General features: G+C 41.3%; 1 protein-coding gene across 4 annotated transcripts in view; it reads right to left on the bottom strand.

Moving 5' to 3' along the window:
• The window catches only part of NTM (neurotrimin), a 941468-nt gene that overhangs the window by 109389 nt on the left and 812748 nt on the right, over positions 1 to 19331 (bottom strand). For all 4 annotated transcript variants that reach the window (XM_043579843.1, XM_043579845.1, XM_043579844.1 and 1 more), the window contains one exon: positions 2582 to 2707. In XM_043579843.1, the coding sequence (XP_043435778.1) occupies positions 2582 to 2707 (126 nt within the window). The remainder of the gene's footprint in view (positions 1 to 2581; positions 2708 to 19331) is intronic.

Genomic DNA, 19331 nt, shown 5'->3' with positions numbered 1-19331 from the left:
TTACTGCTTGGCATGTCTCATCAGTTTGAATCTGCGATAGCTAATCTGGACCAGGGATCTGGAAAAGGCTGTTCATCTAAATTACTCTCATCCACAAGTAGATTCAGATTATCCTTCTCCTCACTCCTTGATCCATCTTCTGTTTCCATAGCAGCCAAAACAGTAAAATGGAAGCATCTGGCACAGGCTCAGGTAAAGTCCCCTGAGGCAATGAGTCTGCTTAATGGCCACAAAAGGGGTAAAAAGACTCTAAGGTATGCCAGTGTGAACTTCAGCAAGATAAAAGAAAGAGGGGGCTCCAATGCCAGAAGAGAGACAGAAGTAATTGTCAGGAAAAGAGAGAGAGGGAAAAAAAATGGAGGGATAATTGAAATTAATGCACAGATGTTTAAGAGACTGAGAAAGAAAGAGAAAGTAAACAATAAAAAGAGAAAGCATGAAAGGGCAAGACAGAAGGAGAAGATGTACAGAGGAGAAATATCAGGAGGAGTACTTACAAAAGGACAAAGAGCTGAAAAGCTGGGAGAGGAAATCAGAGAAGATACCAGACAGGAGACAGAGGGAGACCTGCAAGAAGGAGGGGTCCAGTGCCTCTCTACATAAGGTAAAGTGAGTCTACCCAGGATGATGAATGTTCCACAGATTTTAAAAGCACAGAGAGCCCTGGCGTCCAATAGCACTGGGGACAAGCATTAAGCAGTGATGAATGGCGTGCACTGTGAACTTGGAAAGTCTGTCCATTTCGATAGACCCTGCCTCAGAGGTGCCCTAGAGCCACGTTCTCTCACTGATGATCTCATGCACAGTAGACGTCTCCTCCCAGCTTTTGGGCCAGTCCATTTGTAAGGCCATTCCAAATCGAGAGAACTGCAGACATGTGAGTACTCTCTCAGATCCATTTGCTCACAGTGGTAGAGTCAGAAATGGTTGCATGGGGTTGCTCCCAGCAATTCAGGCCTAACACACTGAAAATTTCATGACTTCTCTGAGAATCTCCAGCAGGGCAAGTCTGTCTCTTTCTGTGAGAGGAATTCGATATGAGGGCCCACTCATAGTCCTACACTGATTTCATTTAAATGTCCAAATGTTCTGCCATCTTCAGGAAGAGAGGATGTCTGCCCCCAGGGACAGATGTGTTGCTAGTGGGCAGCTCTCTGGTGCAGCCCTTTATGCAGACTATCTAGTGTAAAGAGAGACGCCTATTCCAAGGTCAAAACTCTTCAGGGGATAGCCCAAATTCCAAGGCTGTTCTGCTGGTATAAAAGGTCACCTCCATCTCAACAAAGCATTGCTAAAGGGTAACACTGGCCTCAGAATTCTCCACAGGGTCAGCTGAGATGTTCCACTGGTCTTCAGGCAACCCAGCTTCTCCCTCAGCCCAGCCCTGCTTCCTTCCCTACCCCTTCATAGAAGTTGATCCCAAGAGAGCCTCAAATAAACTTCTTGCATGCCAATCACATTGTCAGGGTCTACTTTTGGGGGTCCCAACCTGCAACACCAAGGAGATATCCACTATGATGATTCCTTTAGAATCCTTGAACCTGTAGTACTCAGCCATACACATAACTTCATGCATACATGCATGCATAGACACACACACATACACACTTACTTAAACATAGCTCACATTAGCCAGCAATAAGCACTGAAATGAAGCATCTTTATTCACATATCTGCTCAAATGTCACCTTTTCAAAAGCCTTCTCCAACTGAACCTCTGGTTCTTCTGTCAATGTATACTGCTCTATTTTCTTATTCTTATCACCACTTGTTACATTGTAGATTCATTTTTTTTGTCACTTGTCTCCTGAGAATGGAAGCTCATGAGAACAAAAACTGATATGTTTTGCTTTATTGCTATATCCCCAGTGCTCAGCAGAGTGTCTGGGCTATTATAAGCACTCAGTACATATTTAAAAACAAATGAAATAATTTAATGCATCTTGCATAAAAGCTACCTTAATGATAAATGGCATCTCCCCTTAAATTCTAAAGGTTTAATGTTTAATCCATGAAAGCACAAAACAGCACTTAGTCTGGTCTACAAAACATCTAGACATTTAGACAAGGTAAATTTTGCAATTTAGTCACACCTTGAGCTATATTTGTTATCTAAGATTAATCTGAGTAACAACAACAACAAAACCACAAAACAGCTCATGGACTAGGGACCAGATATTTGTCAATGCTGAGGAGTCAGACTTGGACATTTTCCTTTTAGGACTATGCCCATTCAAAGTTTTTTTAAATCCTTATGTATCTTAGAACAACCATCTGGACAATGCCACCAATGATGATTGTTCCATCATCAAACAAGACCAATAAAGTTCACCCAGAACAGGTTACCACTATTGCACCCAGAAAGAATTGGAATTAATCTCCCCAGCATTCGAGAAATGCTCAGATTTTATTTCTGAAATCTTACAGGACATATTCCTGTCTTGTAGAGATCACCAAAATTCCCTTCAGACCCATGAGTATACTATTATCAGGATACCAAAAATGTAGGGCCATTTGGATAAAGCCACCAGTGCCATGACCTCCTAGCCATGGCCAACAATTCTTCCATTTCTTCTCTTACCTTTTGGGGAGATGTGTCTCCAGGTAACCGTAGGCTCTGGTCTACCTGTTGCTATACAGGTGAGGCTGATATTATTCCCTTCATTAATGGAGATATCTGAAGAAATCTCTACAATTTTGGGAGATACTGTAGAGACAAAAAAGATAAGAGGTAAATAAAAATCTTGCTGAAACATTTCTTTGTTGTCTTATAATGATAGTTGGCAGCACAGCCCAGGGCTGAAATATTGGGACTATAGGAGTAAATGATTAAAAATTAGAGGAATTACCTTAAACATGAAAGAATTATCTTACCTTGAATTTAGCTTTTATTTCTTCCCATTTAAACACAGAGTCAGGGAGTCTGAATGGGAATGGATTCCACTGCAATACTGCAATAACTGTTCTCCTAGCCTCCACCCGCTTCCTTCTCCACTCTCACCCCCACCCACCTCTGACACACATTCACCAGTCATTCTCCACACTGCATTCAGAGTACTCTTTATATAATGCAGTTCTGATTGTACCACATCTCTGCCTAAACACCTCCAGTTGCTCCGTATTGCCTACCTGAAAATACACAATCTTCTTTATGCCAGCATACTAGGCAGTTCAGAATCAAGCATCAATCTATGCTACCTATGATCTCACCTTTCCTTACCCTCCTTGTTATCCCCGACACTCTATGTCCTTCTTGGCCATCACGCGTTTGGGATCTATATTGTCTCTTATGTCTTCCTGGAAATTTTCTGGTCATTCTTTTTTAAAGTTTATTTATTTTGAGGGAGAGAGAGAGAGAGCAGGGGAGGGGCAGAGAGAAAGGGAGAGAGAAAATCCCAAGCAGGCTCCTAGCTGTCAGCACAGAGTCCAATGCGGGGCTCAAACTTACTGTGATAGCATGACCCAAACTGAAACTGACTGAGCCACCCAGGTCCCCCTCTAGTCATCCTTTAAAGTCCAAATCAAATGCCAGTTGATGCAGCGTTCCCTACCCCTACTCGTGTTTGTCCTCCTTCAGATACTTAAGTTAAAGCTCTTCTTATCTGTGTTCCCAGAGCACATTACTCATACCTAATGGGGAATCAGAGGGAACAGCAATTAGGCAAACACATTTGGTCTCTTTGTCTCTCTCTATCCTAAATTAATCCCCCAAGGAGGTGAAGGATTTATTCTAATTGGTAAAATTGCGAGTAGGATCCCACACTTCTTTCAGTCTTTTGTTTTGGAACCAGGCTTCCCTTAGGAAGCTGTTTTCTAGTGGCATCTTCCTCAGACATGTGACACAGGGGCAGCATCCCATGGGGTCTTGCACACCCTACAGCACAGCCTCCACTTGCCTATATGTATCTGTCTCATTCTCGTGTTCTAAATTAGAAGCCCATTGTTGCTATACACCTAAGCCTAATTCTTTAGTACCATCTTTCCCACTGGTGAATGTGGCATTTAGCTCAAGTATGACATTTGTTTCTCTTATTTTCTAATTGATTTATAAAGTAAGGGTGACATTCATGAGCTTCCAGACTCCAGTTCTTGACACCTATCTATGTTATGGTTATTTGCTTAGCATCTCCCATCCAATAACCAAGAACTTTTTCACAGCCTGAGCCATGACTGAATCATATTTATAACCAGGGAAAACGCACAACAAATATTTATAGGATGGAATTATAATGATATTCAAGGGAACCACCTTTCCAACCTGCTACACGTTTGTAACAATATCAGGACTGGATTACAAACACATATCAGTTCAGTCTCACAGGCACTAGTTTTAACACATTAGTTCATCATAAATTAAGTGACCCCTCCATTCAGCTCCCTTAGGGCTCTTCAAATTAGGTTCTTCCCTTGAACAAGCCACCCTCTGAGCCATCAGAGTGTGCAACTCCAGCACACATCATCTACCCAATACACAATGCCATCTGGCTTGCTGGAGATCCCAGGAAACTTAAATGTCAAATTATTTCCTGTCCCAAGGCCAGATGATGAACCGCCTCATTTGAAAATCAGATTGATTGCAAATTTCCATGCTGGACTTTCTTCTTCTGCTTGAACCATTAGTCACTCACTTCTAATTGTGTTAGACTTTCTTCTCCATGAAAACGGGATCATCCAGGTATCTTCTAGCCTTCTTCTTTCCTTCCTTCCTTCCTTCCTTCCTTCCTTCCTTCTTGCATAGTGTCTTCCACTCCCTTCCCACACTCCACCTTACTGGGAACACTCATTAATAAGCATGTGTTGCACGTTTATTTCCTAATCCCCACACCTTTGTTGCTGATTTTGGTCACTTAGACTCTTTTCTCCAACTATGTATACCTATTGGAATTATCCAAGGCTCAGGTGAGGGCTTTCTATAACGTTGTTCAGATATCTCCACAAAGATGTCACCTCTCTTTCCTGGCAATCCCATAGCCTCTTCCAAGTCATTTAAAATAAACTTGCTTATGTTACACTTGTCTCATCTTTCCGGTATGCTATACATTCTGAGTATACGATCTAAAGACTTAGTCTACTTTTTTATTTTCTGCTGTCTTGAGTGGGGTGTCATACAAAAAGTAAACATCAATTAATCATTTTTAGATATAAATCCATATTGAGCTTTAGACAGAGAGACAGCATGTGTGTGTGTGTGTGTGTGTGTGTGTGTGTATGCATTTGCACATACATCTGCACTCTCACAACTATTTGATAGGACAGATACAACTATTTGGTAGAAGAATCAATGTGGTGAGGGCTGGGGAGTGCCCATTGGCTCTATGATCCAGGACTTCTAAGACGTGACATTGCAATTTATGGCTGTACCATTTTAAAAGCTAGATTGAATCTTCTTGGACAGAAAGACAGTTGATGGGTTAATGACTGGACACTTGATTTGCTGACTGTCTGAAGGATCCAAGTTTCTAAGTGCTCTCAGTCTTAAAATCATTTAAACTTGATGTATTTTATTCACTGCTTTAACTGTAACAGTCACTGCTTGCACCACCACTCCCCCAACCCATACATTCGCCTGGCCCTTGCTCCCACCCAGCGTTGGCACCCACAAAGCTTTGCTTGCTTCCTGGAGGACAGGCAGCTTGCATAATGACTGTGTTGGCCTTGCAGACACTGCTTCAACTGTGCAGGTAAGTAATTTATTGATCTGTAAAGCACTCCGAGATGCTTTGCAAGGGATTATGTCACACCAACGCCATGCAATAAAATAAAAAATGATGGACTTTGTGAACACAGGGTGATTTAGGGTTTGTAGTTGGAAGTGTGCTTAAAGTACATTTTAAGTGGAAATCAGACTGGGTAATGAATTACTCTTGCTTTGGAAGGGTTTACTGGGAGTTCATTTTCCTGGCTTCTTACATGATAGCTAATCTGCTAATCATACACTAGAGAACAATGGACAGCCCCCAAGTAGAATAGAAGGTGTTTTGGGCCAGAGCTGTCAGCACAGTAAGTATATTAAATGAGACAATCACACCTTATGCTTGGAAGAATCATCTAGAATGGTCTCCCTCCACTAACAGTTGGAAAGTATCCAACTTACGAAGTAGAAGTTGGAGAAATGCTTGCTGTCCTTTCAATTCTGCCCAGGAGAACAGTTCAGAGGTGGCACATGGCCCCAGATGAGTTTGAAAGGCAGACCTTTCATGGCATAGAGCTGTGGTCATTTGACAAGAGGTGCAATCCCAATTATCAGAACTAACTTGGCATAGTACCTAAGGTACTAGGGGATTGAAAGTATCATTTTCCAGGAGGAAACTGCTAGCACACTGTCAGTATTTAAAATTAAATTGAATTGATAAGGATGCACTGTGGTCTTAGCTAATTCATGTTCATAAAAAAGTTCTGGCCAACTAAGATAGGATTATTTATATATTTATATTGTTTCCATGGATACATTCTGCATCTTACCTCTTCTCATTATGCAGGCTGTTAGAAACATACTAGGATTACTTTGTCTGTCCTTCCTTCCTTCATCAATATTCATTGATCACTTCCATACACTGGCATTATGCTTAGCACTAAGAATTTAACACTAAACAAGACACAGTCCTTGTCCTCAAGGAGTTACAGTCTAGAGATATAAAAATTGGCCCAGAAGTATATACCTTTAATGTATTGTGACACAGAAGAATAGAAATGGTATTAAGGGAATACAAAGGATAGACACTTAAGCCAGCCTGGAGATGGATGTCATGTCAGACCTTGTGGATGTGTGACATTTAACTAAGCCCAAGATAAGTAAAAGTGAATCTGAAGAGGAGAAGAGGGAAGGCATTGTAGGAAAAGGAGACATAAGAAGAATACTATTATTAAGAGTTTTTGTGGCAAGGCATAATTATTAATGGAAGAAGAGCTGCTGACAGAGGCTGGGCCAAAAGTCTTTCAGCGGACATTTGGTGAACAACTCCTATATACACAACTGTGTTGTTGGTATATGAAAGACATGCAGAAATATATAAATTCTGTTGGCTCTCCACTGGCTTACAATCTGTTTGAGGAGACAGTGACTATGAACATCCTAGAGAGTTGAAAAATAAAGCAACATTTGTCACAAAATTGTGTGGGGTTGAATATCAAGTGAATGGTACAAATATTCAGTCCTGTAAATTGGGAAAAGGGAGGACACTGCAAGTAGGAGTGTTAGAGTGACTTTGCCTTGGCTAGCGAGTCTATTTTGGATACCAACAAATGAAAAACAGTCACAAAGGCTGATAAAGTAAAGCCACTTCAAGTGGAACAGGAACACCTGGGGATCAATGGGAAGCAGAAATTCATGAAATGTATGAAGACACAGTTTATTTACTACAAAAGACAAAAGAGAGTAGTGGTTGAGATCCTGACTTGAATATGTTCAAACTGGGTAACCTTAGCCAAATGAATTCACCTCTCTGTGTCTCACTTCCTCATCTATGGAGCAAAGCTAACAATACCATGTACCTCTTGGGTTTTTTTGAGGATTTAAGGAGTAAGTTTACAAAGTGGACTTAAAGGAGGTCTTAGCAATTTGAAGTGCTCAATAAGTGAGTTTTAATATTATATGCACTTGGCAAACACATTATGTAGCGTCAATACAGAATGGGTGGTTGATAGATTTTAACTGATTAAAGGAAGAAGAGGATATAAGATCAATGAAGAAAGCTAAAGCCAAATTATGGAACAGCTTGACTAGATCCTAGATTTTCACTCTATTCTATAGGCAACAGCATGTATTTGAAAATTTTTAAAGAAAAAAAATCCTTAATATTTTCAATGTACTTTAGGCAAAACAATCTGCAAAAATGTGTCAGACAGAATGAAAGACAGAAATTGAAGTCAAATAAATCAATCTATATTAGAGTGATATTCAAGGCATGGATTAAACTGTTGGCTCTATAAGGATGAAAAGAAAAGGATGGTTTTAAGATCAACGCCCAGGAAAATGCACAGGTACTTGATTGCCAGGAGGGAAGAATTAGAAATAATGAGTCAAGTGTGAATGCCATTTTGTTCAACAGCAGTTAGATGGCTAAGTAGCACATTCCTGGAAGCTATATGGAGATCTTTTGGGGAGGACATTATTTTGATGAGTTAGATTCTGTTTTAGACATTCTGATAGACATGCAGGCAGATTTAACCTTTCAGCAATTACAGTGATGCCGTTAAAGGTCTGGGGCAAGGTCCCAGAATAGGATTTGAAAGTCAACAGCAGAGGAGTAATAATTGAAGCTTCAAAAGTAAATGAGATGTGCTAAGAGTTCATGCTTCCTTAAAAAGGCCATCAGCTAGTTTCCACATACATGTATGTAACATCTCTGCTGACTTTAAGTTCTGAACCTAGAAAAAAACACCAATATGGGAACAGGAAGACCAAGAAGTGAAGAGGTTATGTTTGGGAAGGGAGGCAGAAGCCCAGTGAGCCACACTCTGAATACAGTTCCACATTTAATACATTATGTTAAGGTTTAATCTGGCTCTTATTGAATTCTAATTCAGAAGTGTAAATAATTAAATAAGATAATTATTGAAACGGTATTCTAGGGAACTTCCTCATTCTTGGTTTAGCTTCCACTGCCCAGGTGTTAAGTTTTAATAATTATGCCATTAATAAATAGCAATTTGCTGTTTTTAGCACACAGTAGATATCCTATTAAATCCAAATTAAGATGCTTTATTAAGCATTGCACAGTCCTGTGGGGCTGGGAATGCACATAAGTTGCTTGGACCAGGTTGCTCCCCATGGCACATGCAGATCTATGCATCCCAGATGGCTCCCTTTTCTGCCAGTGGCACTTCTCCTGCCTCTTCTCTGTAGTGAAGATCTGAGATGCCTATGGCAGCTAATGGTAGTTTTCACAGCAAGGGCTGCTTCACTACTAAGGCCTTGAGACCTCTGTCCTTACATAACTAAAAGGGCCAATCTGGAACACCCTTAACTTTCCTGGTTTCCAGATCCCACACAGAGACTCTCAGGTGTATGTTAATAGCCTGGTGCATGAATGTACCATCTAGATAAAAAAGCTGAAGATGCAATCAAGCAGATGTTGGTTTGTGGACTAATCCGTCTTTTCTTACTGGTCACTGTAGACCAGGGCAAAGTCTCATGCAAAATATAACTGTTAATTGAACTTATTTTTCTCATTCGGACTAAACAAAGAGATGAGTTGGTCATGGAGCATGAAAACTCCTTCTTTGAGGTCAAAAGCCCTTCATGAACCAGAGCCTGCCTCTCTCTCTCCATCCCAAATCATTCTCTTTTTCTCACTCCACCGGCTACCCTTCCTCCTGGAACACTCACAGGTCATTCATTCCTTGACTCAGATGCATTCTGCTTATCTTTTTCCCTGCTCTTCACCTGGATGGTTTTGTCTTATTCTTTAAATCTTAGCTCCTCTACGAAGCCTTCCTTGATCACCCTTTCTAAAGTGGAACGTGCCATACTAGATGGTTACATAATTACCTGCCTCTTCCCAATACAGTAAAACCTTGGTTTGTGAGCATAATTCATTCTGGAAATATGCTTTTAATCCAAAGCACTTGTGTATCAAAGTGAATTTCAAAAACAATTGGCTCAGCTGTGACCATGTGACACTCGGCATCACGTACTACTCGTATTGCAGACACTGCTCGTTTATCAAGTTAAATTTATTAGAAATTCTTGCTCATCTTTCAGAATACTCACAGAACAAATTACTTGCAATCCAAGGTTTTACTGTAAAATGTAAGCTCTGTTGCCTGTTTTGTTCATTGAGATGCTCAGCACATACCATAATGTCTGGCACAGCTTTCAATAAATATTTTTTTGAATGAATGAATGAGTTAGGGTGTTTTTTAATTTTTTTAAATATTTATTCATCTTTGAGAGACAGAGCATGAGTGGGGAAGGGGTAGAGAGAGGAAGACACAGAATCCGAAGCAGGCTCCACTCCGAGGTGTCAGCACAAAGCCCGACGTGGGGCTCAAACTCACAAACTGCGAGATCATGACCTGAGCCAAAGTCGGATGCTCAACCGACTGAGCCACCCAGGAGTCCTGCGTTAGGGTATTTTTATTCGACTATTTGGAAATGCAAATAAATTGAATGAAATGAACTTCCTCAAGATCTTGAAATGACCCCTAAGGACTCTCAGTATCTATAATAATACTTATAGTAACTATTTATTAAATACCTGTTGTATAATAGATATTTTACGTATATTACTTTATTTTATCCCTGCATTAACCCCACAAGTAGATATTACTTCTAAAGTGCCCCAATGTCCTCATTTATCTGGAACTGTAGAGTCTCCTGGAACATAGGACTTACACTGCCAAAATCAGAAAAGTTCCAGGCAAATGGGGTGTGTTGTCTCCCTAATTATTTCCTTTCCTACATTTTACAGATGAGGATAATTATATTCAGAGAGATCAAGGAACTTGTTCAAGGGCATACAACTGAAGATTGCAGAGTTGAAGAGTGTTTTTGAAAATGAGGGATTATATGAGTTAGAAAATACAAACTGCATGTGGAATCATGGATGCATACTTTAAAAACCATAAACAGATACTGAGTACACACATAGACACATGCATGCATTGACACATTTTGAATCTCTGTTGTTCATTACATATTTTATAGGGAGCTTGGCTCCATTATTTCATTTAATCTTGACAGAATCCTCTGAGGAATACTACTATTCCTACTTACTTATGAAGAAATTAAGTCTTAGTGAGATTTTTGTAATTTGCTCAAAGTTATCCAGGTAAAGCATTGACAGTGGGACCTGAATGTAGATTCTATATGATCCAAATATATTAAGTCTATTGGAATTCACATTACCAAAAACTGTGACCTTTGCTAAACTTATCCATCCCTTTCACCCATCATCCCCTTTCACCTCTCCATGTGAATATCTTCATGCTTATGGTACATTCGGGAAAGGGAGCCCTCTCTGCTCATTTGTATATGGTGCTACTCTCTGTCAGAAGAGTGGAGGGGAGGTTTCAGGAGTATATTTCTTGAGACTTCCCACTCTTGCATAAATATCATGTTGTCCTCCCTCCTCCATCACCAGAACCTCCTCATCAGCACCCTCATATTTAGCTTCTACTAATATGAGCTGAGGCAGGTAGCTGTAGCCTTCCTGGACAGCCTTCCTGGGAGGCAGCACTGTAGTTCCCCCAACCTGACTGTTTCATCCAACCAGGTGTTCCTGGCTGTCTCTACACCATGGCAGAGAAATAATCAATTAAACCCACTGCTGTGTCCACTGAGAACTTATTTGGCTTATTTTGACTGAAGAGACTAGTCAGTCAGTCTTTCCATCTTCTGTCCTTTTCCCCTCCCTTCCTGCTTTCTCTTTCTTTCTTTCTTTCTTTCTTTCTTTCTTTCTTTCTTTCTCTTTCCTTCCTTATTCCTTCTTTCCAATAAAAAAATTATAATTGAATGCATATTCCAATATTATGGGTTCTGTGGGATTTCTTATCTCTCAATAAAAAGAACCTGAAGCTTTGCATCAGAAGATCAGGTATTAAGACCCGACCCAACAATCACTAGCTGCATAAACTCATGTAAATCATTTAACTCATTGATTTCCTTAATTATATGAATACTATCTTGCTTCTTTAGAATAGATTGCCTATGGATCAGACAAGACTGTGAGAAATCATATTTTAAACATAAAATACTATTCAAAAGTGATTTATTAGTGTTACTAAAAATGTGTACCCCTAGAGGCCAATATGAAGACAAATACAGACATTAAGGGCTGTGGGGGAGGGGCTTTGGTTTTGTGGTGGAGATGGGACCCCCACCCCTTGCCAAAGTGGATGCTAAGCACCAGGTAGATACCTGTGCTAGTGGTTCTGAGGCATCTTTAAGTCAGGATGCTGGCTGCAGACCAGGATGGGGATGTGCAACAGGACCCTATTCCCTTGCCAGCAGTGAGCTTGCCTCCACTTTCCAGAAGGGAAAGGTCAGATTACAGAAATTCAGAATCCTAAATTAGAGGTTGAAATTGCTCTTAATGGCAAAGCTCAGGCAGATTGTATCATCTTTTACTAGAACCCTTTTGTCATTTCTTATATCTCATTTTTTCTCTCTCTCCATATTAAAACCCTTCATGTTTGCTGGAAAATCATGAAGTCCTGGGAGAAAAGCTAGTGATTTATTCAGGATTAGTCATAAACCACTGGTTCTGAAGTTTGGAATTTGTTCCTTTCAGGATCAGCTGAAATGTGGAAGGAAGTTTTTATGAGCTCTGCTCTCTGACCCAATTTAGTTGTTCCTGATAGAGACGTAGGAGAATAAAATAAACACCATGCATTCTTCACTCTATGCTTTCCTGCTTCTGGGCATATTAGTGTGAATTGAATTTCACAGCAACTTACCTGGAACCATAAGTGCTCCATTATATTTGGCATCCTCCAAGAAATTGCTAAGAAGTATCTTTTCATCAGTTGTTTAATGTGGGAACAAAAGGGTATTATTACTAATCATGATGTGGACCTGCCATCCAGACAGGACTGGTTGTTTTCCAGCTTCCAGCACAATGGCATTTGCTTTTGGTTCAATGTGCATGACTGACTTCATGCTCCACTCACCAAATAGGACCTGATTTTTAGAGACCAGGTCATGAAGGGAGGAGAGACGGAATGGGAAGGGAAGGGAAGGGCCACTGAACACCTTCTATGCTAAGTACTTTACCAGAGCTTGACATTCTCTGCTTCCTTTTAAATTCTCACAGTAATTCCTAGGCATTATCCCCACTGCACAATAAAGACAATGAAATTCAGAGAAGTTAAACAAGTAACCCAAGGTCATCATACAGGAAGTCAGACAACTAAAATTCACTAAAAATGTATTTCTAAAAATATCATCTAAACTTTACACAAACTAGAGTTCCTCAAAAACTAAAATAATGCTACCCAAAAGGGAATCAACTAATAGCCTGATTCACTTACATAGTTTTATGAGAATAAAAAAAAAAAAGAAAAAGAGAGAGAGAGAGAGAAATCCAAGGCAGTATTACTTTTTATTATTACTCCTGATGGAGGTGAACTAATATTTGTTGAACACCTAATAAATACTAGGCACTTGCCATGCATTTTCCCATTTAATGCAAAACACTGAGGCTTTAAATAGCTAACAATGTGCTCAAAGTCACTAGGCTAGAAAGTGGCAGATCCCAGACTCAAGCTTTTTCTATAGGGCTTTGGGTATCAAATGAAATATGTAGGTACAATTGAAATCACTTAGTGAACTGCTAATCATTTCACAAATGAATGCTATTGTGATTGAGATAATGCAGAGTTCAATCAATTAGTGGTAAACAGCATAATTGTCTGCTCTAACAATCCAACCCGGAATTGCTGACCGGGATTTCTTTATAGCACACCTATGACATCTTCTGAAATCCATGTTTTCTTCACATGCATCTCCAAGGTGGCAGTGGTAGGAAGATTCTGATGCCCCCTGCTTCTAATTTCTGCTTACCAGCAAGTGTCTACTCTTGTTTTCCCCAGAAGCCAGAGCCTGCCACTAAGCCTCTTCAAGCAGTTTCCTTTGTTCCCTTGCCCTCTGGCATATCGCTATGTCTCTCTCTTCCTAAAGCAAGAATGCAGCTGCTGCCCATGAACTTCAAGCGGCCAGTTAAGGAAAGCTCTAGAACTGTGTCTGCCACTTTGCTCCTCCCCCAGTCATTATTGGTTGCCCCCTGTTCCAGAAAGACTTTTTGCGTAAGCTCTGAAAGATCTCCAGAGAAAGGAGACACAGACCCCATATGGCTCAGGACAATGCCTGCCACCCTGGGCCTTAGCTGGAGAAACCCTTTAGATACATTTGAGTTTTAGGGGCCTGCCATTCCTGTGGTGCCATGATGTTTTCAATAGGGGTCCTTTTCCTCCCAATTTAGGAGGAGGTTAGCTAACTCTGCCCCTTGGATGTTCTTGCTTCTACACAGCAACTTGCCTTGTGGAGAGAGGAATGGTCCTTCTACCACACTCAGTGCCATCTCCTAACCCCAGGACAGATTCATACTTCTCCATCTTGTGATGGTACAAGATAACAAGAGTGTCTGTGTAGGTCACCATAATCTCTTGGACTTCTAGCAATGATTCTCTTAACTCACACTCTCCTCTTGCCTTTAAAAGCTGCTCAGGTGTTCAGGTGCCAGCCATTGCCCACTTCTGGGCTGTTCCATCCAGACCAAATAGAGACAAGGGAGACAGGGGGCAGGGAGGGAGCCCTCACCTCCTGGAGACTCTGGGCTCAGCCCTGCAGAAGGCTGTGTCTCTGGGCTGCCAATCTGCTAGCTGCCAACAGTGACAAGCTCACTTACCTTCTCAGCTGCCTTGGTGGTGACATTGGCACTTTAATTCCTAATTGCCTAAAAGCACTGGTAGTTATGCACTCACACACAGGCTATAAAACCATGTGCAGCAAGGGACTATGCCGACTGCAGTTGGGAGGTAGTGGCGAAGTCCTCCCCACTCCACCCTTGACTGTTGAATGAAATGGATTCTTCCACAGCTGTTGCTCTTTTCCTGAACGTGCCTGCAAGGTTGAATTCAGAGGAAGGGAGACAGCCCTGAGGGGAGTTTCTGCCTCTCTCCACCTGAGTACTGCTATCATGTATGTCAAAATGAAAATTTGAGTTATACCCACGTTCCCTGTGACCATCATCTTTGGGAATAATTTAGGCAAGTGGAAGAAACATCTCATTATCTGGCCTTGAATCCTGAAGCCCAGGAAGTGGCCCCAGTGCTGTCCAAAGTAACTTGTCAGTTGGTTTTAAACTGATTTCTTGTTCTGAGGCCTTATTGCCACTAAATCCCTCATAAAGGTTAAGGTCTGTGAGCAGATCAAGGTGGAGCCTCTTCCCCTCCAGCATGAGGGGTGGAGATGCAGGCTGGTCTGTTTTAAGCTACAAGTTCTCAGTGATTGTGATGGCTCTCTTAATCCCCCTGTGAAATGTCACAGTGCTGGAGCAAGTGAGGGAAGCAGTTGGGGAAAGAAAAAAGTTCCAACATGACCTCTTGTTAATACAAAGCTTGTCAAACACATCACCTAGAAATACCAAATGTCTTTATTAGATTCTTTTATCTCCCCCGGAGATTGGAGGGATGCAACCAGTTGCTTCTCGGTGGAGATGTCATCATCCAGAAACTAATTAAAGGCTATGCAGGAAGCTGGGTCTCTCGCACTCCAGAGAACAAAATGCATTAGCAACCGAAGTAATATATATATATATATATATATATATATATATATATATCAAGTGAACTTTATATTGAAAAGGGCAAGTTGGGAATTTGACAATAACTCTCTTTCTCCCTCATCAGCTCACAGCAGGTGGAAGTGGGCCCATCAGTATGTCAATGAATCTTGACACGAGGCCATCTGCTCGCCCGCATCACTCAGGCAGGGATTTCTCCTCTTTGATACCCAGGGGTGGAAAACACCTGACTGCTTACTATGGGAAATACAACTGCATGGTCTTCATGGCAGCATCTGCCCTTCTCCATTACAGTGCAAGACATGTGCACTCAGGACAACATTAATTTATCTGTGTGCATCAAGAAGCTTCACTTCTCCCTCTGTAAAAAAAAAAAAAAAAAAAAAAAAAAAAAAAAAAAAAAAAAGAGGATCTAATAATTATCCTTCTCATAGGGCTATCCTGGGGATTCAATGAGTTCATATGCATCAAGGGCTTAGAACAATACTGTGCCTACAGTGTGTGCTCAACAAAGGATAACAATTTGGCCTATTTGTCATGTTTATTTCATTGTTCAATAGAACGATGTCTCAAACAGAGTTCTGGATTCCACCCCCTCCTACCTGCTCCATCCTGGTTAATGACACCATCATCTATTTATTTGTCCAAGACAAAGACACAGGAATCATCTCTTATTTCTGTCTTTATCTCAATTTACACAACCATTGTTAAGTCCTGTTGGATTTATCTCAGAAATAACCCTCACCATGCCTTGATCTCATTTTCTTGTCTCTTACTTTGCAGGCCCATCATCTTTTGAGGGGTTGTGCTTATACCATTGACATGGGAATTCCATTCCCTGCATCAAAGATGGAATAATTAAAAACAACATAATTCAGATTACATCCCCTCCTTAAAAACCTCAATTTGCCCCTGACTGCAGTGAAATCTGAAGTTCATACCTGTGTCTCTAACACAGCTGCCCCCTGAGGAGCTCTGACTTTACCATCGACTGTTCTGCCCAGAATTAACTCAGCTCCAGTCCCCAGACCTGTCTTCTGTTCCCTGAAGGTGCCAAGCTGGCTTTTCCCTCACACTTTCCAGTCTTTCAGTTTCTGTTCCTTCTCCAGAAATGCTCTTTCTCCAGATCCCCATATGGTTGGTTTGTTGGTTGGTTGGTTGTCATTTGGTTCTTATTTCAGTTGTCACCTACTATGCATCCTTCCTGACCATACCATCTAAGATAGCTTCCTATCCCACCCTATTATTCTGCTTTAGTTATTCTGGGATATGCATCCATTTCCTGAAATCCTCATTTGTTTGCTATTTGCTGTTTATGTCTTCTCATTAGGATGCAAAGCCCATGAGAACAGAACCACATCCATATCTCACCACTCTCTCCCTGTCACCTAGAATAGTGCACAGCACACTAGGGATTATTTTTTTATGGATACATGAACTCCCATGGTCAGAATTAGTTGTTCCTTTCCTTGTCTTCTTGCGCCCATTTATTCAAACCCCTCTCATGCAGAATATCATGTACCGTCTTAGTAAATTTTGGCATAAGCACTTAGCACCCTCACTAGAATACGAGACTTGTAAGAAAACATCTATACTATTCTTATTTATTTTCCATGCTTCACCTTTTGTATCCCCCAGCATGGAAGGTATTCTTTACTTAGAGGCACAACTGAGTGTTCATATCTGTTTTTGAATGGCATCATACATATTCTCTTTCCTGTGGCTCCACAGTATTAAAATAGATATTTTTGGTGATAGGTTTGGTGGCCTAATGGGAATGATTAAACTGTTACTGCCACACTGGTGGTCTATAGGAACAGGAGCACAAGCACGTGTGCGCGCACACACACACACACACACACGCTATACTTATCAAGAATCAGCGGGCAGGGCAGTCATATTTCCTACTACAAAAATTGTTGCTTGTCAGGAAGCCAGAGAAAATGTCAACAAGCTTTTGAGAAGTCCAAGTTCCATATCTTCTTCCAGGGCATGAGGGCATCAAAGGAAACAATGGCCTACGGGCTGCTCTTCTTTTACTGAGGTTGTGTTGAGTAACACAGAAAAGCTAAACAAAAATCTGTCACCAGGCAATAAATTAAAAATAGGTCTGTGCTACTGAAGATAAATCAGTAACTTTAATACTCCTCCCCTGAGCTGGGCATCTTCAAGGAACATAGGACAGGTGTCTCCAAGCTGAAGTATTAGTTAAAAATCTGTCCTTTAAATTACATTTGGGCTATTTCTTTTCTGGCTGCCTGTATTTTTTGTGATCTATCTGGAGGCTTAAAAAGACACACAGAAAAATAAATCTCAGTTCCATTAAGCACACACTATGGACTTGCATATTTGTTCTTATCTCTGGCCTCCCTTCCTTTCTATCATCCCCAGTCCCCCCACCTCCCCAATGCCATCAAACGTCGGCACCAGAAAATGTTTACCATTACTCCAGACACTGATACTAATCTAATTCCCTGTAATTGCTATTCATCATCATGTAGGCTTCTTTTCTCTTATAATAAGCTCTAGTGCTCACACCCCACACATTCTATAACTCCAGATATAAACTCATATATGCTTATTTCTAGAATCAGAATGGTTGGCATAGGAATCGGCTTCCATCTACAGTGTCAATCAGAGAACATGGGTCAGCGGATACTGACGAGGGTGCAATGCTATGGGTCTAGATGAGATTAACACAAGTTAATGTACTTGCCTTCATTTGAAATCAGGCACAGGCCCCTGCTGAGATGAATCAATATTTAATAATTGTGAGATACAGTTATGTGTATGGGAAAGGGTCTCCTTTTCACCCTCATGGGGAACTGTTTGCAACAATACTGCACATATAGCATCTCATAATGTCTGGTGCTAGCTCCTCTGGCAATTCCTATTTTTATCAGCAGCACCATCCATTTCTAAAATGCATAACAAAGATAATAAGCTAACCCCCAAAAGAGATCTGCCTAGACCAAAGTGGCTAGGGACCAGCACGAGTTCATAAAAGTAGGCAATGGAATTTTCTATACTGGAGATGTGGGCTAGGAAGTGTGCTCTGGAGTCCAGGAGGAGAGGGAACAACTTTATTTCCAAAAGTATTTAGTGCAGAATTTGAAAGCAGTCCTCCCAGGGCTGAGGGCATGTCATTGAGAGAGAAAAGACACAGACTTCTGCCCCTCTCAGTCTTCAGTTCTCCATCTATGTCACCGTGAGCCATCACTGTTTGCCATACTTTAGCCTTCTCAACCATAACAGGAGGGTGTCAGGCTAGCCTTGGCTAGCACCTGGCTAGCCTTGGGACTATTGACATTTGGGGATGGATGTTTCTTTGTTGTGTGGTGCTCGCCTATGCATTGTAGGATGTTTAGCAACATGCCTGGTCTACCCACTAGATGCCAGTAACATCTCACTCCCATGACTCCAGAAGTTTCAACAACCAAGAATGTCTTGAGACACTGCCAAATGTCCCCTGGAGGGTTAAGTCACCATCACACCTGCCCCCCCACCCCAAATCACTGGGCTAGCCAACTCTTGGAATGTCTCCTAACTTTCCGACTCTGTGATAGTTACACTTGTTTGAAAGCTTCTCCCACATATCACTCTCCTAATTGCCCAGGGTTCATTTTCAAAGCAGAGTTATGTGTTGTCTGCTGTGAACCTCACTTCTCAGCCTTTAATGGCACAGTGGTGCTAAATTCATTGTCACGTTCCTCAGCACATCCCCCACTAGATACTTCTCAGTTCCAGCTTCAGATGCAGATGCTGTGTCAACAAGCACCCTCTTGTTCTCTCTTGCCCTGACCACCTGCAGGTACCAGAAACTTCCTCCACTTTTGTACTTTACCTATGCCTGTTCCATCTCACTGCCCCCTTCTGCAGGTTACCAGCAGTGCAGAGTAGCAGCTGCTGAATGGCTCATTACCCAGGGCAAATTCGTCAGAGAGGAGCCTGAGCCTAAGCACTGTAATGAATCCTTCCATTGGCTAGGAATGAATGCATTAATCTGGGGCTATTAGAGTCTTTTATCAGACTGCCTAAAATATACTGCCTTTCCGAAGCACACTGAGCAGGCATTTCACCCTAAAG

The sequence above is a fragment of the Prionailurus bengalensis genome, chromosome D1, assembly GCF_016509475.1.
Source record: "Prionailurus bengalensis isolate Pbe53 chromosome D1, Fcat_Pben_1.1_paternal_pri, whole genome shotgun sequence".
In the NCBI taxonomy this organism is placed as follows: Eukaryota; Metazoa; Chordata; class Mammalia; order Carnivora; family Felidae; genus Prionailurus; species Prionailurus bengalensis.
This window is presented reverse-complemented; position numbering and strand designations above follow the sequence as displayed.